The following is a 20,828-nucleotide window of genomic DNA, read 5'->3' as shown; positions in this document are numbered from 1 at the left end:
CTAGGTCCTTTTCCGCAGAACTGCTGCCTAGCCATTCGGTCCCTAGTCTGTAGCTGTGCATTGGGTTCTTCCGTCCTAAGTGCAGGACCCTGCACTTATCCTTATTGAACCTCATCAGATTCCTTTTGGCCCAATCCTCCAATTTGTCTAGGTCCCTCTGTATCCTATCCCTGCCCTCCATCGTATCTACCACTCCTCCCAGTTTAGTATCATCCGCAAATTTGCTGAGAGTGCAATCCACACCATCCTCCAGATCATTTATGAAGATATTGAACAAAACCGGCCCCAGGACCAACCCCTGGGGCACTCCACTTGACACCGGCTGCCAACTAGACATGGAGCCATTGATCACTACCCGTTGAGCCCGACAATCTAGCCAACTTTCTACCCACCTTATACTGCATTCATCCAGCCCATACATCTTTAACTTGCTGACAAGAATACTGTGGGAGACCGTGTCAAAAGCTTTGCTAAAGTCAAGATACAATACATCCACTGCTTTCCCTTCATCCACAGAACCAGTAATCTCATCATAGAAGGCGATTAGATTAGTCAGGCATGACCTTCCCTTGGTGAATCCATGCTGACTGTTCCTGATCACTTTCCTCTCATGTAAGTGCTTCAGGATTAATTCTTTGAGGACCTGCTCCATGATTTTTCCGGGGACTGAAGTGAGGCTGACTGGCCTGTAGTTCCCAGGATCCTCCTTCTTCCCTTTTTTAAAGATTGGCACTACATTAGCCTTTTTCCAGTCATCCGGGACTTCCCCTGTTCGCCACGAGTTTTCGAAGATAATGGCCAATGGCTCTGCAATCACAGCCGCCAGTTCCTTTAGCACTCTCGGATGGAACTCGTCCGGCCCCATGGACTTGTGCACGTCCAGCTTTTCTAAATAGTCCCTAACCACCTCTTTCTCCACAGAAGGCTGGCCATCTATTCCCCATGTTGTGATGCCCAGCGCAGCAGTCTGGGAGCTGACCTTGTTCGTGAAGACAGAGGCAAAAAAAGCATCGAGTACATTAGCTTTTTCCACATCCTCTGTCACTAGGTTGCCTCCCTCATTCATTAAGGGGCCCACACTTTCCTTGGCTTTCTTCTTGTTGCCAACATACCTGAAGAAACCCTTCTTGTTACTCTTAACATCTCTCGCTAGCTGCAGCTCCAGGTGCGATTTGGCCCTCCTAATTTCATTCCTACATGCCCGAGCAATATTTTTATACTCTTCCCTGGTCATATGTCCAACCTTCCACTTCTTGTAAGCTTCTTTTTTATGCTTAAGATCCGCTAGGATTTCACCGTTAAGCCAAGCTGGTCGCCTGCCATATTTACTATTCAAATATAATTAGTAGTAAAAGCTTTGTAACCTCCAAGGCCTGAGGGTGGACTGTGTGTGGCTAAGAAGCTAAGTGATTAGTATTACTATTGTCTAGATTACAGCTCAGATTGAGACTGTGTTTAAACCACATTACATAGTAAGAAAGGTTTACTGCTGATAAGTGGTTACATACAAAGAGTTCTGTCAATTAATATTTTTCAAAGTATGTCGCTAGAAGAAAATAAATCTTGGCCTTGTGATATAATGAGCCAAACTTGCCCTTGTTGTAACTCTGCTAACTTCAGTGGAACTACGTCAGGGAAAATTTGGACCAATATTGTTAATTAATACAAAGTCTCCAAAGAGAGAAAGTCATTTAAAGTCATGTTTTTGACAAAAGTTTCTTACCTGTTTTCTAACAGCCTTGAAAAATATTAAAATCAGGTGTGTTTTAAAAATCATTTTTTTCTTTCCCACCGTGTTTGTTGTTTAATGTGTACATTTCACTTAAGGTGGCTAATGAAAACAGTTGTGTGCATTGCCTGCCTAGCTAGCTATCCATCCTCTATTTCTCCTTCACAGTACTATAATTTCCAAGTTGCAAACGTGACCTGGAGAATGTCTGAAGGTGAACAAAAATGGTTTCGCTCATGTTTTTAAACTAAGTATGAAACATTTCTGTCAGTATGAGGTTTGGTATACAGATAGTTACACATGTTATTATTGTACCAAACCGACAGTAAATATGGAGACTAAACTACCTGGATCTAAACAAAGATACTAGCAGCAATCTTAGGGCGAGGTGATGTGTGCACCTCATTGAGCAGGGCCCATGAGGGACTCCATGCTACACACCAACCTGCCAGTTTCAGGGCCACCCCTCCTTCCCCCTTTCTCGTGCCAGCAGGGGCTGGGATCAATCCCCGAACTATCCTGCTCAGAAAGTCGTGCCCCTCCTGACTCCCAGCCCTTGGCGAGGGGTCACCGCAAGGGGCTCCCGAAGCATCAGGCGGCAGTCACGGCTGAGCCCACGGGGCCGGCGTGCTCGGGAGATCCGGGCAGGGCAGGGCAGGGCAGCGCAGCGAGGGGCACGGTACCGACACAGCTGGATCGGGGGTGGGGAGAGCCGGCTCACAGGGAGCGGGAGAGCAACTGCGGCCTCGCACGGGTCTCTTCACGCAGGGCCCAGCCCGCGGGCAGCTGGAGACGAGCCCTGCGCCCCGGCCCCGCCGGAGCGAAGCCAGCTCAGGCTGCAAAGTACCAGGCTCCCTCAGGCCCGAGCGAAGCGGGGAACCGCCCCCAGCCGCGCCGCAGGGCAGGCTGGTACCTTTCGCAGAGACTCTCTCAAGGCGTAATGCTCCCGCGAGTACAGCAAGCGGGCTCCGTCCCCGGCGGCTCCAGGGGCGCGGCCCGAGCTGCCCGCCCGCAGCGGGGCCCGAGCGGGGCCGGACAGCCCAGGGCTCCACTTGCCCCACTCCCCGCGCGCCAGCAGCCCGCGCCAGCTCCTAGCCATGGCGGGGGCAGCGCGGGACGGGAGGGAACAACACACATGCGCAGCCGCCGCCGCCGCCGCTCCCCGCCCCGCGCCTGCAGCCAGGGCCGAGGCGGGGGCGCTGCCTGGAGTCACCTGCCCTGCACCTGCTCGGCGCGTTCCTCGCCGGGCTGAGCGGGCCGGGCGCGTTGGGTGCCGCGACAGCTGCCCAGCGCGGGACCTGTAGCTCGCAGGCTGCAGCCCTTAGCAAACCCAGGCGGCTGCGGGCTACACGCTGCTCCCGGGAAGTTTCCGCTGCTGGGAAAGGCGCTGCAAACAGCCCCTCCCCGTGCGCCCGCCGGTGTCGGGGACTCAGCCTGCTGCTCCAGTCGTTCGAACTTAGGGGTGAGAGATTTTTCTCTTCCTTTTGTTCGGTTTAGTTCAATGAGACTTTTAAACGACTCGATCGTCCCGCCTTGACGTAGCCCCGAAGTAGTTCTTGTTCTGGCGGCTGGGTGGTTCAGGGTGTGCCACACGCATCATGCAACGAAAATCCAAACGTTTGATCATGTTCTTTGCATATCTTTGCTAAGGAACACTAAAGCGTTGGTAGAAGCAAGAGTTTTTATTAAAACAAGCTAGTAAACGCAAGAGTCAAGAAACAGCACGCTAAACAGACACTACAGGCAAATGCCCATTAGTACATTAAGCAAGTATCTGTCCCCTCTGGGGAACAATACTTAGAATACAATTTAGAATATTATCAAGTAGTGAGATATAATTAGATCATATAAAGAGATAAACAAGAGTCTCATTCAAGGTTGGTGGTGTTTTTAATCCATTGACAGTACTCGTTCAACAAGGACCCATGGAACTGAGGACAAACTAGTTATACGCTAAAGGTACAATAATGTATGTTCCAATTGCAGGAAATTTTTCTTTCATGCAATGACGCAGCCTCCTTTCTCTTTAAAGGGATTCCTATCTTCAGGAATACCCTTGACCAAAGGATCCTCTCCAGATCTTTCTTCAATGTAGTTCTTTATATCTTCAGAACATTTGGACACCTTAAATAAAAGAAGACATAAGGTTCTGCTTTATACATAGCAATCACATTTCCCATTAGACTATAAAGACAACGTTCACTGCATAACATTCGTTTTCTCTTTCTTATATTTACATAATATGTAAAGGACCTGAGGCTGCAAGTGCTCCACATGTGATCACCGAGCACCTCCAAAATCTGTCCCTAATTTAAAACAAAAACAAACACCTACTTGTGTTATAATAATCTCTAACATTATTAAAACTGAAGGGATGTTAAAGGTCAAGTTTCTTTTCTTTTTATTCCCACTACTGTTTTGTAAAATGTATTTTTTTTTCTTCTGAACCAGTCAATAAATGGTTTATTTGGTGAGCTGTTTGTTCCTCTTCCAAGCATGTGTTTCATATTTATTGGCAAAAGAAGTAAAGGTCATATTTTTCAAAAGTGACGAGTAATTCTGGATGCATCAATACTTTGGTGTCCAACTTGAGATACCTTTTAGGAGCCTCCTTTTCAGAAAACACTGAGCGTTCTCCTTCTGAAAATCAGGCTTTTAAAAGTATCTCCAGTTGCACTCCAAAATCAACAGTCACCTTTGAAAATGTTGGCTAAGATGTATTTTTTAAAAAATCTGCAAGCAACAGCTTAATGTTGCATCACACATCCACATAAGCTTCTGTGTGAAAACATATACTATATCACAGTAGGTACACAGCCTAGTCCTGCAGTTACTGTGCATAAAAATCCTCCACTGATTTAAAAATAAAAAACTAAAAACTAATAATTTATTTAAATTAGGATCACAAAAACTCACATTATTTCAATGGTACTCATATGCAGAATCTGCTGCAGAATCAGTAGAATTTGAACCCAAACTCAATGTAACATTACACATTTTTCCAAATAAATGCTTCAGTAGCCTTTTTTTCTATTATAACAAAAGCCAACAGCCAAGGTGTAGTCCTACAATAACAAGCCTGTTGAATGGAAGACAACAAATTCAACAAGGAAGCACATTTCACCTATCAGTTACAAAGGGTTCTTATAAACAGCAATTAGTATAACATCCTGAAAATTATGAAAAACACATTGACATTGTCCTTTCAAGCATACAGTGGTTCTCCAATAGACACTTGTTTGCAGCAACACTTTGTAAGAGCAACGTCCCCTTATGAGCAACATTTCCCCTGGGAGTGCTTTCCTTATTGTGAATTGTTGACACTCCCCATAACAACAACAGCCGCTGAGGAGCAACATAACTAAAGAGCACCATATGTTCCTACTCATGAGCATCTACTGTAATATGCTATGTGATATTTTGTGACAAATTCATAGCAAAATAATGTGCTAACATGGGACTATAGTCTCCCTTCCAATTTAGAGAGCCACAGAAGGGGGGAAACTCCTAGAGCAGTGGTTCTCAAGCAGGGGTCCATGTCTCCCTGGAGGGGCCACAGGCAGGCTTCAGGGGGTCTGCCAAGTAGGGCCAGCATTAGACTTGCTCGGGCCCAGGACAGAAAGCTGAAGCCCCACCGCACTGGGTTGAAGCCCAGGCCCCTGAGCCCCATCACCCGGGGAGGAAGCGGAAGCCTGTTGCCCATTCCCAATTTCTGGCAAACAGAGGCTAGGAACACCATCCCTGCTCATCCTGGCTAATAGCCATTGATGGACCTATCCTCCATGAATTTATATAATTCTTTTTTGAACCCTGTTATAGCCTTGGCCTTCACAGCATCCTCTGGCAAAGAGTTCCATAGGTTGACTGTGTGTTGTGTAAAGAAAGACTTCCTTTTATTTTAAACCTGCTGCCTATTAATTTCATTTGATGACCTCCTCGTTCTTGTGTTATGAGAAGGAGTAAGTAACACTTCCTTATTTACTTTCTCAATACCACTCATGACTTTATACACCTAAATCATATCCCCCCTTATTTGTCTCTATTCTAAGCTGAAAAGTGGCAGTCTTATTAATCTCTCCTCATATGGAAGCCGTCCATACCCCTAATCATTAATCCTAATCAATAGCCCTGATTGCTGCCCCTTAATGCGGGCCCTGACTTTTATATGCAGGAGAAAACCAGTTATTGTGGCACGGAGGGGAGGCCATGGAATTTTTACAGCACACAGGGGAGAGGGGCGGCCTCAGAAAGAAAAAGGTTGAGAACCCCTGTCCTTGAGAAATGTCTATGCTCTGTACTTTCCCAAGGGAGAGAGATTTGAAACCCTACAGAGAAAGCCAGGGGTTCAGTCTCCAGACCCTATGGGCAAATCCCACGGATTCTGGAGATCCCCTTTGTTTATGCATCCCTCATTCTGCCTGATTGCCTCTTCCCTAGAGCAACATGGATTCACCTACAGAAGCAACAACTTGTTCCTGATGTCTTAGATATCTGGAATGTTTGAGGACTGCATTCTGAATAGAGTTTCTTCTTCCCAGGTCTTCCCCCTACCATTTCCAAGAGAGCTCTGCAGAGGCACCATTGGGAGGAGTCCCCAGGAAGAGGCTTCTGATTGTTTCTGGGAAGGGGAAAACTTGACACAGTGGCTATTCTTCCCATTTTTAGTGGCTGTGGGCACTTCCTCTGCCTCATTTACTGTGTTTTGCTCAAACAAACAAAACAAAACCTACCAAAATAAGACACTCCATAGCACATGCTTCTCTCCCCAAAGGAAAGAGGATGCGGAAACAAGCAACAAATGATAGGTGCATAGTCACTACTGGAAGATGTTCAGCTATTATGGTGATGAACGTGGTATAAGAACTTATATATAATAGAAACAGAAGTAGAATAGTCATGACAACAGAATCAATACATCTGGCCTACTTACAGTAGAGAGATTCTAATGGACATAGGTGCTGGAAGTGGGGGTACTGGGGGTGCTGCACTTCTGGCTTGAAGTGGTTTCCATTGTATACAGGGTTTACAGTTTGGTTCAACAGCTCTCAGCACCCCCACTATACAAATTGTTCCAGCACCCTTGCCAATGGATTATGAAAAGTTAAGTCTTAGGCCATAAGAAAGAAACCAAAATTTTCCACTGGCCATTAAGTGTATCAAATAAGTTCTAATTACCCATAACCTATGACTAAGTCACAGTAGGGAGGAACATAGGCCCAATGGTTAAGAACTTGGATCCCATCCTGCAAACTATTATGCACATACTTAGCTTTACTACCGTGAGCAGATCCATTGATTTCAGTTGGGACTATTCATGATGGTAAAGCATGTGTGAAAGCACTTGCAGGATTGGGGGCTTAGGTTGTTTCGATCTTGAAGAGGAGGATCCTTTTTGCTTATGAGAAAAATTTCTCTTGAGTATGAATCTGTATATTTTTATTCATCGAGGGAGATTATTTTAAAGGAAATTTCCTCACTACATCATGTCAAAATGAAGAAGAGGGAGTTTTGCATTTGATTGAAGTCAAGGGGACTTTGATAGGCATATTTGCTTTTGCCTATGAGAGGAGTAGGGGATGTGGCTCTGTTTGCGCACAAAATTCTCATGTCAAATGGTGATTTATGCATATGAATAATCGGAAACGTAATTGACAGGAAATAAAAGACTGGAATGTATAACAGTGCAACCTTAGCATCCATAAAGGTGAGGGACACTCTCTTTGCTGGCATTCAGGAGATTCCTGACTATGCCTTCTCCTAAATTTCTCAGACTCTCAGCTTATTTACAGTAATGTCCTTTCTTTTTAAATACATTAGATTATGTGCAGCCTATGGAGTGTTTTTCAGTCACTTCAATGTTTTTGAGGCAAGAATCAGATGTTCTTATGCATTTATACACATTGCAAGGGGCTCTGGATCCTATTGGAGCTTCTTGGTTCTGTTGTAATATAAATAACTATAATCACTCTAATAAAAATCACTGAGATCTATTTCACGGGCTAAAATACCCCTCTGACATCAATATTTTGTTTCTGAGCAAAGTCCCTGAACCTGCAGGCTGTAACTTTATTCAGATGGATAGTACCATTGACATCGTGTGAGTAAAGTTATACAGCTGCTTAAGTCGATGCAGGGTTAAATTCAGGGCCCCATCCTGCTCCCACTGAAGTGAACAGGAGTTTTGTCAATGACTCCAATAGGAACAGGAGCAGATCGGAAATCTATGTATCAAGAAGGTTCATCTCCAGAAAACGTGCATGGTAAAATACATCCCACGGTGTTGACTGCATACTACTTCACAAGGTGAATCACCAGAAACAACGACAACAACAAAACACCTTTAACTTTTGAATCGACCCTTATGGACCACGGTTCTCCAACAACTCTTCTCTGTTGTCCTTCTGTGGACCACTTCACAATAGGGAGAGACTTTGGGGGATTCCTCCCACGCTCCCCGGCCATTCTGTGTCTGGCCTGGTAGCCCTGCAAACCACCAGAAAGAACTCTGAAGACCAGACTCTGAGAACCACTGGCTTGTACAGTTTTGTTTTAACTAACAAGGCTGCTTTGAATGATAGGACTTGGTTTCTGGGAGCCAGCAAAATCATTTTGTGTTCTAGAACATCTCCAAAATGTCTATTTCCGATCAAAATCAGTGGGGGCGGGGGGGGGATCCCGTGGTTGAGGTCACATATTCCAATGTTCAGCACACAGTGGATATTTTATCCCACAGTTTAAAAGTCTGAATGGTCCCTTGTCTTCATTTCCTCTTCGGAGAGCAGTTTCAGCTGCCCTGTGCCAGCTGCGCCGCGCCCTCGCTGAGCCGTTGGGTTTAGCTGCAGCGACTACCGGATTTAGCGCTAACACCCTCTGATTAGCTTGTTAATGTGTTTTCCTCCTTCTTTCTACAATTCAATACAATTTCTACATCTACAGTGGGGTGGGAGGAGGTATTGTTTCATGATTTCTGTGTGTATATAAAGTCTGCTGCAGTTTCCACGGTAAACATCTGATGAAGTGAGCTGTAGCTCACGAAAGCTCATGCTCAAATAAATTGGTTAGTCTCTAAGGTGCCACAAGTCCTCCTTTTCTTTTTGCGAATACAGACTAACACGGCTGTTCCTCTGAAACCTACAATTATAGAGACTTTCTCAGGCTGTGTCACTCACATTTAACCTCCACAGGTCTGGATCCTCCTTCCTATAGTTTTCAGAAGTGTTTAGCTCTGGTTTCTGTGGCGGAAGGTAACAGGTACAGTAGCCAGAAGCTAAACTACGTGGGGAGCGAGAAACTAACCTAAAATCTCTTAAAGTTACTGCGCGTTAAGGATATTTTAAAAACACACAAAGACACCAAGGCCCCAATGTCTGTTTCATCGCTTCAGTTGTTGAGACAGACTTCAACGCCCACCTCCACCTTCTGCAAGAAGGGAGAGCTCGTGGGGTCTGAAATCCTTTCCCCAGTCTGAGATCGCACTTGTGCGCCTTTTCTCCCGTCAGTGAGCCCTTGAGAGGAGGCGAAACTAACCAGCTCATTGAACCGCGCTGGCATCTGTCTGCAGGTCTCATTGCACTCCCATAAAGAGAGTCAGCGCTTCGAGGGGCGTGAGGACCCTTCCCCGCGCTGGGAGATGCACTGCGGCGCTCACCATTGAGAGATTAGTTGAGGCACTGTTGTGAACCTAAGGCTGAAAAGAAGCAGAGTAACTTCCAAACTGCCCCCAACCCCGGAGACTCGAGAGCTAAAGATCTTGTTCACGCCCCAGCCTGACCTCGTCTCCAATCTGCCTCCCCGGGGCGATGGGGCTATTTCAGCCGCAGGCTCTCAGGGGGCTGGGGAGGGGGCAGCCTGGGGGAACTCACCGGTTGTCTTTCCAACTTCACTTCTTTCCGGAGCTGCTCAACTTCCATTTTCAGTTTATCCTTTTCGCTCAAATCCTCTATATTGATCGCCGGCATTTTCTAGTTGTAAAAAGGGGAGCGAGTTACCCTCTCGGAGGAGGTGCTGGGACCCAGCGGTTCGCGAAAGAGCCCCCTCCCCACCCCACCCTACCCTAAGGGCATGATTTACTGTTGTCCCGGGCGAAATTGACCCGATTCTCTGAAGTAACAACTTCCTCTCCAATAAACTCCCTCACGCACCTTCCCCAGAGTGCTCCGGTCCAGCTAGCTACTCACACCCGCGGCTCCCGGGGTTTAAATCAGCAGCATAAGCTTCCTAAACGGATCAAACCCAGCAGTGTGACCTCCACCCTTCCACCCTGACCGAGAGGACGTTTACACTAGGCACTGCACACAACGAACAACGATTTACTTTTCCCTCCCCTTCCTCCATTCAAACCTTCAGTTCTCGCCTTTGCTGTATAAATAGGTATCAACTCTCTTATGTAAACCTGGCCGGCCAGTAACGGAGGGGGTTGGGGGGAAATCGGGTAACATTGATTAATCCGTTTAAATCCCAGTGTATTTAATCTGGTATTAACACGGAGTTCGACACCTAGGCGCAGTGTCACCGCTGTAATGCAGAGAACAAGGCGCGGAAGGAGGAGGGCTGACTGCTCTGGGGAAGAGGATGTGTGTGCTGAAAACTTTCTCCACAAGGAAGAAGCCAGACATATTTAGAACACACGTCCTTTGAGAGGAAGCAGATTTGCTGAGGAAATGTCCGGCCTTTTTGTGTGCCGGATTCCTGGTGGTACCGAACGACAAGGCTGGTGGAGGAAAGCGGTGGCGGTTAAGACGGGCATATAGACTCATATAACAATGTTGCAGCAAGAGTGATCTGGTTCACAGAGCACAGTCTGGAAAAGGACCACGAAATCCCCCTTGAAATTGTTTCTTCCTTGTGTTAAATTAAAACACTCTGTAAACATTTGGAACTCCTGATTCGTCTGACTTTCTTTTCTCTGCTGGGAAGGCGAATGGGAGAGGTTGGGTGGCCAACTCCGCCGGGAGAGCTGTGTGGTGTGACTCCAGTTAATGGAGTGCAATGTTTTCCAATCCACCCCCCTCCCCGCCCTTCTCCGCCTCTCTTTCTCTGTTTTCTCTCTTGTACAGCGACAGGTTTCAGAGTGGTAGCTGTGTTAGTCTGAATCAGGAAAACAACAACAACAACAAAACCCCCCAAAAAACAAAAAAGAGGAGTACTTGTGGCACCTTAGAGACTAACAATTTTATTTGGGCATAAGGGTTGCTGGGCTAAAACCCACTTCATCAGATACATGCAGTGGAAAATACAGGAGGAAGATATATATACACAGAGAACATGAAAAAATGGGTGTTGCCATACCAACTGTAATGAGACTAATCAATTAAGGTGGGCTATTATCAGCACCGGTGTATATATATCTTCCTACTGTATTTTCCACTGCATGCATCGGATGAAGTGGCTTTTAGCCCAGGAAAGCTTATGCCCAAATAAATTTGTTAGTCTCTAAGGTGCCACAAGGACTCCTCCTTTTTCTCTCTCCTTTGTACTGCCATTCTCTCCCTTCCAAGCAAAGCATTTTGCATAAGCAGCACAATTGCTCAAACAAAAGGCAGGGGGACCCTATTCAATGCCTGCCTATGAAAAATATGTTGTTTGGAATGTGGTTGTAGCCCTGGTGCTCCCAAGATATTCAAGTGGGGAGGTGGGTTTTTTAGTAATATATTTTATTGGACCAGCTTCTGCTGCTGAGAGAGCCAAGCTTTAGAGCAGATCTCTGCTGCAGAGCATGTCTCTCTCACAACAGGAGTTCCCCCAGTAAAAGATATTACCTCACCCACCTAGTCTCATTAAAGACACCACTTTATCACTGTAGCAAGCCACAACAAGCATAGGAGAGAAGCATCCCACATTCAGAAACAGCTTCCTTGTCTAATCTGCATGCAGCTCCTTTGCCAGGTGTGGAAGAGGTTGGGATCAGCAGTGGGACAAGCTGCTGATTGAGGGCATGGTGTTGCTGAACTTAAACCAATCAGAGTTCCAGTTTTGAAGGTAGCTCAGCCAGCCCAGTGCCAATCAGGGTCATGCCTGGAGATATGAGTGTGGCATATGTGGGTACATGGATAAGTGACACAGACTACAACATGGCCCTGTCTAGTTGCCATAGGTGCTGGATTCAGTATAGGGAGGTGTGCTGGGATCCACAAACCCCACACTGGGGAACAAGGGGTAAAGGAATGGCTCTGGTCTCAGCAAGCCCCCTGCCCCCACACCTGCAGGAAATGCTCCAACTGGAGGAGGAGTTAAGAAGTAGGGGAGCAGCTCCTTAGGGGGCAGACCAGGGAAAACAGCAGACCTGTGACCTTCAGTGTCAGCTGAAGAGAGCTGACAGAAAGGCGGAATCTCTCCCCATGACAACTGTCAAAGGGTCCCTCTGTGAGGGAAGGGAGGAGCTGCTACAGAGATAACCTGAGGAGGAAGCATTTCTCATTCCCTCTCAGGTGGACTCTGAGTTTTGTTAATCCTCCTTTACTTTGTTTGGACTACCCCAGCAGGGGATCTGATCTGCCCCAGGAGCGTGGGCCATGCTGCAAGAGGAGGCAGTTGCCACCCAGGAAGAGAAATTATATGCAGTTGCCAGAAAATTCTGTATACTGAGTGGTCAACCCTCATGCTGCCTAAACACAGATGGTGACCCAGGAACTATCACAGGGGGGTGATAGGAAGTGGCCTGGGAAGGACAGCCTTAAGTCTCCCTGGCTGTCAGACCACTGATAGCCTTCAAAGAGCCCTGGGTCAGAGCCTGGTGGAGTGGGAGGGCTGGGGCTCCCCTACCAACAGGTCCCTGCAAGGCATGGGCCTAAGCCCTGATCACTAGGAAATGCTACTCTACCAACCAACCCCTGAGTGAGGACTAAGAAAAGGAGTACTTGTGGCACCTTAGAGACTAACAAGGGAAATTGTCTTCCCTCCCTCCTAACTTTCACCTTTTCTTACCATCACTTGCTGTGTCTTCTCTTCAGAGCCTACACTCTCTTGGGCATAAACTGTCTCAATGTGTTTGTTTAGTGTCTAATACAATGGATCCTAGATCCTGATAGGGACCTCTGGCTACTACTGTAATATATTAATAATTAATACACTCAGACAGCCATGTCTCATTCCACTGAATAAGGCTGCATTACTATATCCTTAGGATTACACATCTGACCATATAAGTGACCACATGGAACAAGGAGAGCTCAGTACTCTGATGTCATGTTTGTTTCCTTTCACCTTCTCTCCACCCATACCAGCTATGCAACTCCCTTCAGCTTTTATAAAAAAAATCCCCAAGACCCACCTTTTCCTCTTGAGTCCTGCTGCTGAAATGTTTTTTCAAGGCTTCAGTCTTCTCCTGCTTCAACCACTGCAACTTTCCCCTCTCTGGCCTACTGATTTTTACCTTGCCCACCATCAGTCTCCCCAGAATGTAGCTGCTAAAATACATTCCCTTTCTCACTGTTCATTCCCTTATTTTCATCACTTACCTGTTGCTTTTGGAATCAAATTCAAGCTCCTGGTTTTCACTACTCGGCACTGTCTAGCACCACTGCTGCTGCCTGTATCTCAGTGCTTCTGTTTCCTTGTATCAGCACAGCCACACTTTGCACCTTGCAACGTTTCTGCTTACTTACCCTAGTAGCTACCGTTTAGAGTCACAGGTAAAAAACAAGTGTGCATTAGGGGAAAGTTGGTAGAGGACTTAGTGAACAATTTTGTAGCATCTTCTCTTTATGGGTATGTCAAATGTGACTCCTATTCAGGAAAGCTATGGTTCTTGCCACTCTATCTCCAAAAATGACTCCAATAATGGAGGCAAATCTTACTCACTTTATGCACATGACTAGTTCTATTGACGTCATAAGAATGGCCATACTGGGTCAGACCAAAGGTCCATCTAGCCCAGTATCCTGTCTTTTGACAGTGGCCAATGCCAGGTGCCCCAGATGGAACCAAAAGAATAGGTATTCATCAAGTGATCCATTCCCAGCTTGTGGAAAACATCACTGTCCATCCTGGCTAATAGCCATTGATGAACCTATCCTCCATGGATTTATCTAGTTCTTTTTTGAACCCTCTTATAATCTTGGCCTTCACAACATCATCTGGCAAAGAGTTCCACAGGCTGACTGTGTGAAGAAATACTTCCTTTTGTTTGTTTTAAACCTGCTGCCTATTAATTTCATTTGGTGACCCCGAGTTCTTGTGTTATGAGGAGTAAATAACATTTCCTAATACTCAGTGGAATAACATAAAAAAGCAAGATTTCAGTGTCCACAACTGTGCACGTTATCACATAACACCCTAAAGCAAAGACCCATTTGTATGGTCATTTTATTAGTCTCTTCTTTCTTACGAAGAGCAGCTCTACATTTTAAATCTCTTGTCTTGTTGAACTGAAAGCGCAGTTGACTAAATATTGCACCACACTGTAAAAATGATAGACAGGTTTAAATTAAACAATGGTTTATGTGTGTGTGTGATGGTGGAAGTGAGTGCATTAATTCTGCTGTTTGTTTAAAATATTCAATTTTTTTTCAATTCTAACCAAATATGATGCATTCTAAAGAACATCAGTCTAGTCACATTTAAGTCAGTTGAGAATTTGTTAATATTAGAAAAATGACATTTTGACTTTGCAAGAAATGGAAAAGGTATGTTTGCACTTCAGGGAACCAAGTTTCATTACATCTGATGCTACTAATAACCCTAACTAAAACCCAGGACATCTGTTATTAACTGTCGCAATACCAGGATTACTAAACATGACAGCTGTGTCCTTGTGGTAACAGCTCAGGTTGTATTAAGGTAGTTTGGTCTGTGTTACTAAACCATCCATTTATCCCTTATCAATTTGATTATAAATATGTGTGTGTGTGTAGATAGATATAAAAGCTAAAGGATATATTTTAAAGAGAGAATACAGATGGATGATAGAAATACAGGAAAGAAGTATAGGGAGAAAGAGAGCTCTACAAAATGGCAAGTCCTTGTTGCTCCAAGGATCTAGACATCTAAGGGAGACACAGCATAGTCAGGATGACAATAAAAGGAAGGGAGGACATCAGAGTAAGATATAGGGATAGAGTTATTTTTATCTAAGATTTTATTCTTCTTCTCTCAACTAATGTATTCAATCTGGAGAAAATGTTAGTTAATGAAAGGTCTATATGTAATGGTATACTTTAAAGATAAAAAAGCTCTGCTAGACAATTGAGCTAATCCTCTGCCAGGACAAGATGGACACCCTTGGTGTAGATTTCTATATGTTAGAGAACATACTTTGATTCAAAGCTGTAACTGGGTATATGTGCAAGAGGTTAAAAGTTCTCCGCTGCCTCCTTTTTAAATTAAAAATTATTCACCAAATACAACTCCAATGGGTTACCTTTTTTTTCTTGCAAAGTCCACTGAAATGTTGCAGTGAAATACAGAGGCAACAGCGCCATAATATTAGACAGTTTCCCTAAATAGTCAACTTCATTGTAATTTGCATAGATTATTATAAAGCCAGAAGGGACCATTGTGCTTCTCAAATTTGACCTTTGCACAAGGACTTCCCTAAATTGATTCCTGTTTGAACAAAAGCATGACTTTTAGAAAAATGTTCATTCTTAATTTTAAAAATTGCAGTGATGGAGAATTCACGGCAACCCTTAAATTGTTCCAAGGGTTAATTGCCCTCCCTGGTTTTTTGGTTTTTTTTTAAAGCACCTTATTTCTAGTCTTAATTTGTCAAGCTTCAATTTCTAGCCATTGGATCCTAAATCTTTGTCTGCTAGATTGAAGAATCTTCTATTATCGAAGTTCTGTTCCCTGTTTATAGTCTGTGTTCAAGTCCCGCCGCCCCTCCCCCCAACGTTTTTTTTTTTTTGGTATAAACTGCAGTCCCTTGCATGCACTGGCCTAAGGGTCACCATGCATCAGCTTTTCCAGCAGCCACTAATTTCCCTATTTCTAAACTTTTACTCAACTTTTCCTTTCGTAAAAAACGGAGCTGCCACAAACTCTTACATTTGAGCAAAAGTAAACGGTTATTGCTAACACTAAGTACAGTCACCACAAATAGCACTTAAATGGGATATGTCGCTTTAGCATCATCAAACGGAACAATGACTTGAAGATGTACCCAGTAGCCGAAAAGGCAAGGTAAGAAAGGAGGGGTCAGTTATCCTTTGATAGGACCGTGATCAGCACGACAGGACAAATCGGAAACTTGCCTTCTCCCCAGCAGGGGGTTTGACAGGCAGCTTATTGCGTAGCCTGATGTATGATTGATCCGCACAGGTGACAAGGGGGCAATCTTGCCTGCCATCATCGCAGAGGAAGTTGAAAGCATTCCTCACGCTCAGGACTCCCTGATGTGCCACTCTTGGCTCCTGGAGCGGAGCTGACGGTTGCTCTATTGTACCCTCCCCGCCCGCTCTTTCCCTCCCCCGGGGGAGCAAAGGGCCTTCCCCGGAGTTACTCGCCTGGGAACTGCCCAGGACCCAGCGGAACCTGGTCGCGGAGCCGGCCTGACGCGCTCCCAAGCGGTGGGAAGGGGCTCTTCGAATCGCCGCCCTGCCCCATAGGCGTGACTCGGCCTGCGCGCCACACCCGCGCTCTGCGGCCCCGGGGGAGGTGATCTCGGCGGATATAAGGGACGGAGAGATGGGGCAGGGGGGCACAAGCGCAAGTTTACAACTTTAAAATTTATTGAATGACAGCCTTCTTTTTTTTGGGCAATCCTCTGTGGTGGGGTGGCTGGTTGGCCGGAGGCCCCCCCACCGCGTTCTTGGGCGTCTGGGTGTGGAGGCTATGGAACTTGGGGAGGAGGGCAGTTGGTTACTCAGGGGCTGCAGTGGCAGTCTGCCTTTGCTGCAGCTCAACCATACACTGGAGCATACTGGTTTGGTCCTGCAGCAGCCTCAGCATTGAATCCTGCCTCCTCTCATCACGCTGCCGCCACATTTGAGCTTCAGCCCTGTCTTCAGCCCACCACTTACTCTCTTCAGCCCGCCACTTACTCTCTTCAGCCCGCCACCTCTCCTCCCGGTCATTTTGTGCTTTCTTGCACTCTGACATTATTTGCCTCCACACATTCGTCTGTGCTCTGTCAGTGTGGGAGGACAGCATGAGCTCGGAGAACATTTCATCGCGAGTGCGTTTTTTTTTCTTTCTAAGCTTCACTAGCCTCTGGGAAGGAGAAGATCCTGTGATCATTGAAACACATGCAGCTGGTGGAGAAAAAAAAAGGGACAGCGGTATTTAAAAAGACACATTTTATAAAACAGTGGCTACACTCTTTCAGGGTAAACCTTGCTGTTAACATTACATACATAGCACATGTGCTTTCGTTACAAGGTCGCATTTTGCCTCCCCCCACCGCGTGGCTACCCCCTCAACCCTCCCCCTCCCTGTGGCTAACCGCGGGGAACATTTCTGTTTAGCCACAGGCAAACAGCCCAGCAGGAATGGGCTCCTCTGAGTGTCCCCTGAAGAAAAGCACCCTATTTCAACCAGGTGACCATGAATTATATCTCACTCTCCTGAGGATAACACAGAGAGATAAAGAACGGATGTTGTTTGAATGCCAGCAAACATACACTGCAATGCTTTGTTCTACAATGATTCCCCAGTACATCTTACTGGCCTGGAGTGGTAAAGTGTCCTACCATGAAGGATGCAATAAGGCTGCCCTCCCCAGAAACCTTTTGCAAAGGCTTTAGGACTACATCTAGGAGAACCACAAATGCCAGGGCAAAGTAATCCTTTCACATGCTTGCTTTTAAACCATGTATAGTATTTTAAAAGGTACACTCACCAGAGGTCCCTTCTCCGCCTGCTGGGTCCAGGAGGCAGCCTTGGGTGGGTTCGGGGGGTACTGGCTCCAGGTCCAGGGTGAGAAACGGTTCCTGGCTGTCGGGAAAACCGGTTTCTCCGCTTGCTTGCTGTGAGCTATCTACAACTTCATCATCATCATCATCTTCTTTGTCCCCAAAACCTGCTTCCGTATTGCCTCCATCTCCATTGAAGGAGTCAAACAACACGGCTGGGGTAGTGGTGGCTGAACCCCCTAAAATGGCATGCAGCTCATCATAGAAGCGGCATGTTTGGGGCTCTGACCCGGAGCGGCCGTTCGCCTCTCTGGTTTTCTGGTAGGCTTGCCTCAGCTCCTTAAGTTTCATGCGGCACTGCTTCGGGTCCCTGTTATGGCCTCTGTCCTTCATGCCCTGGGAGATTTTGACAAAGGTTTTGGCATTTCGAAAACTGGAACGGAGTTCTGATAGCACGGATTCCTCTCCCCATACAGCGATCAGATCCCGTACCTCCCGTTCGGTCCATGCTGGAGCTCTTTTGCGATTCTGGGACTCCATCATGGTCACCTGTGCTGATGAGCTCTGCATGGTCACCTGCAGCTTGCCACGCTGGCCAAACAGGAAATGAGATTTAAAAGTTTGCGGTTCTTTTCCTGTCTACCTGGCCAGTGCATCTGATTTGAGAGTGCTGTCCAGAGCGGTCACAATGGAGCACTCTGGGATAGCTCCCGGAGGCCAATACCATCGAATTGTGTCCACAGTACCCCAAATTCGAGCCGGCAATGTCGATTTAAGCGCTAATCCACTTGTCAGGGGTTGAGTAAGGAAATCGATTTTAAGAGCCCTTTAAGTCGAAATAAAGGGCTTCATTGTGTGGACGGGTGCAGGTTTACATCGATTTAACGCTGCTAAATTCGACCTAAAGTCCTAGTGTAGACCAGGGCTAAGACATGTAAGCCCGCGGCAATGGACGCAGCTCAGTGAATGGCAGGACTTTCCATTTCCCCCTCAGCTGGACAAAGATACTCCCTCTGAGATACATCTTTTTACCCTGATACAAACAAGTTAGTACTGTCTCTGACATAATTAGTTACTGCCCCCTGACGTGGCTAGTTATTATCAACTTGTACATACTGTTTAATTAAAACATTTTAATTACTTACTGTCATCCCTGACCTTCCCTTTTAGGAGGGGTTAGTGTGTTCCTGTTATTCTTGGGAAATAAGTTTTTACCATCCTTAATATCGGAATGTGTTTGTGTAGGTACTTTGTGCTTAGCACTTCTTAAAAATGTGTATTTTTGCAATATCAGCCCTGTTTTTGCCAAATTCTGTGAGTGGGTTCTGCCTCATACCATGTCTCTGATACAAGGGCTTATGTTTCAGGCTCCTTTCCTACTACATAATATAGATCCACAATATTCATTTATAAGAATAACCAACTGTATCACATAAGGATTTCATCCTGAGTGTCTAAGTTATCCCCAACTCTGGCCCTTCCACATATGGTAGAAGGCTAGATGGCATAAAGGGCTCCAATAATCTGTGTATCCCACTGTGGGAAGATTCCCCATGCTCAGGCACTGAGCCACAAGTCTGACTTCTGAGGATTTCCTCACAAGCCCTGGTGTAGGGTGAGTGACTAGAGGAAGGAAGGAGAGTCAGGGGAGAGCTGCACAACACTACACTGTGGAGATTCCCAGCAGTGTTGCTATCCGTAGGGTAGCTATGAGGAGGCTGTCATAACTTAAGACTTGGGCACTTTGGTCTGAATGAAAGTTAGATGCCTAGGTGCTATTGAAAATTCCATTAGGTACCTACTACATCTTTAAAAATCTGGTCCTTACTGGTTGGCTTATGCCATGAGGCAGGCCCAGGGTTTCTATCCTTTATTTTTAAAAAAATCTAATCTAACACTGAATGTTCTTCTTATTAAATGCCTAAACCATTTTTGAATTCTCCTAATGTCTGGATTTAGTTATATCTAGAGCCATTGAGTTCCACAGGTTAATTGTGCATTGTTCAAAAATAATTGTATTCATTTTAAATTAAAATTGCCTATCAGTTTAAGTGGATATCCAGCTCTTATGGTACAAGAGAGTAAATGAGAGCATTCACTCTACCTTCTGTGGGGATCATGGGTTCCCAGGCAGTGCTTAGACTGTGCCCCCCACCTTCTCCAGAGTGGGTCAACAAAGCTCTAGCTCCCAAAGGGCCCTGCCTGTTAGGATAAAGATATTCAGGCCTGTCTGCAAAGGCCTATACTTTAAGAATTTAGGTGTATTCTTATCACTTGGCTAGTTCTAGAGGTATAAAAGAAGAATCAAAATCACTGTCTGCTGCTGTAAGAGTCTTCTCTTACTGTGACAGTCTGAGGCCCTGTTGTTAGGCTAAGGCCTTTGGCTAAGCAACAGAGGCAGCCATAAGCTAGGAAGCGAACAGCCACATCCTCACATTCCAAACTGGTCACATTGAAATAAGGTGCTATTGGGCTGTCAGGCACTATCAGGACAGGATTGTATTCCTATCACCTCCAGAGAAAGGGAAGTGCCTAGAAAATGTAAAAGGAAACTTAGTTTGATAGCATCCTGTCTGGCAAGAACTCACTTATCAATAGCTGGGATGTGAAATCCTCACTTCTGTATTGTCTTGTCATTATAGTTCCCACTTTGCTATTGTTTGTCTGTATAATCTCTGTCTGGTTCTGTCATTGTTCCTGTCTGCTGTATAATTAATTTTGCTGGGTGTAAACTAATTAAGGTGGTGGGATATAATTGGTTACATAATCATGTTACAATATGTTAGGATTGGTTAGTTAAATTTCAGGAAAATGATTGGTTAAGGTATAGCTAAGCAGAACTCAAGTTTTACTATATAATCTGTAGTCAATGAGGAAGTGGGTGGGGTGGGTGGGAGGGGGAGATGGGAACAGGGAATGGGGGTGCGGAAATTGGAATCATGTTTTGCTAAAGGGGGAAATGGGAACAGGGAATGGGAGTAAGGAAGTTGGAATCATGTTTGGCTAAGGGTAGGAATGGGAACAGGGACACAAGTGTAAGGCTCTGTGGTGTCAGAGCTGGGAAGGAGGATACTAAGGAAAGAAACTGGAATCATGCTTGCTGGAAGTTCACCCCAATAAACATCGAATTGTTTGCACCTTTGGACTTCGGGTATTGTTGCTCTCTGTTCATGCGAGAAGGACCAGGGAAGTAAGTGGGTGAAGGAATAAGCCCCCTAACACTGCCTACAAAGCTCCTGATAAGTTGAGCTATCCAGCCCCACCAATTGAATGGGATGCACTTCTTAAACCAGAAAGAGGCACAAGAAAAG

General features: G+C 45.7%; 1 protein-coding gene across 3 annotated transcripts; it reads right to left on the bottom strand.

Annotated features, from left to right (window-relative positions):
• Nucleotides 1-3,400: 3,400 nt before the first annotated feature.
• On the bottom strand, nucleotides 3,401-10,588 carry LOC140907614 (guanine nucleotide-binding protein G(I)/G(S)/G(O) subunit gamma-11). Of its 3 annotated transcripts, none has more exons than XM_073333932.2 (3): nucleotides 10,070-10,588; nucleotides 9,592-9,690; nucleotides 3,401-3,853 (listed from the first exon to the last, which is right to left on the bottom strand). In XM_073333932.2, exons 2-3 carry the CDS (start codon nucleotides 9,685-9,687, stop codon nucleotides 3,728-3,730), a joined length of 222 nt encoding a protein of 73 aa, XP_073190033.1. In that variant the 5' UTR covers nucleotides 9,688-9,690; nucleotides 10,070-10,588; the 3' UTR covers nucleotides 3,401-3,727. The 3 variants fall into 3 exon arrangements, with proteins under 3 accessions (XP_073190033.1, XP_073190032.1, XP_073190031.1); XM_073333931.2 differs by lacking the exon at nucleotides 10,070-10,588 and adding an exon at nucleotides 9,871-10,021; XM_073333930.2 differs by lacking the exon at nucleotides 10,070-10,588 and adding an exon at nucleotides 9,800-10,014.
• Between the last annotated feature and the right edge of the window lie 10,240 nt (nucleotides 10,589-20,828).

Source organism: Lepidochelys kempii, chromosome 2 (genome assembly GCF_965140285.1).
Source record: "Lepidochelys kempii isolate rLepKem1 chromosome 2, rLepKem1.hap1, whole genome shotgun sequence".
NCBI lineage: Eukaryota > Metazoa > Chordata > Testudines > Cheloniidae > Lepidochelys > Lepidochelys kempii.
The sequence above is the reverse complement of the archived record's forward strand: the minus strand, read 5'-3'. Positions and strand labels throughout refer to the sequence as shown.

Coding starts and splice junctions, on each gene's coding strand:
- LOC140907614 (XM_073333932.2), bottom strand. CDS start 9,687: ATGCCGGCGATCAATATAGAGGATTTGAGCGAAAAGGATAAACTGAAA. Junction 3,854..9,591: donor TGAAGTTGGAAAGACAACCG/GTGAGTTCCCCC, acceptor CTTTTATTTAAG/GTGTCCAAATGTTCTGAAGA.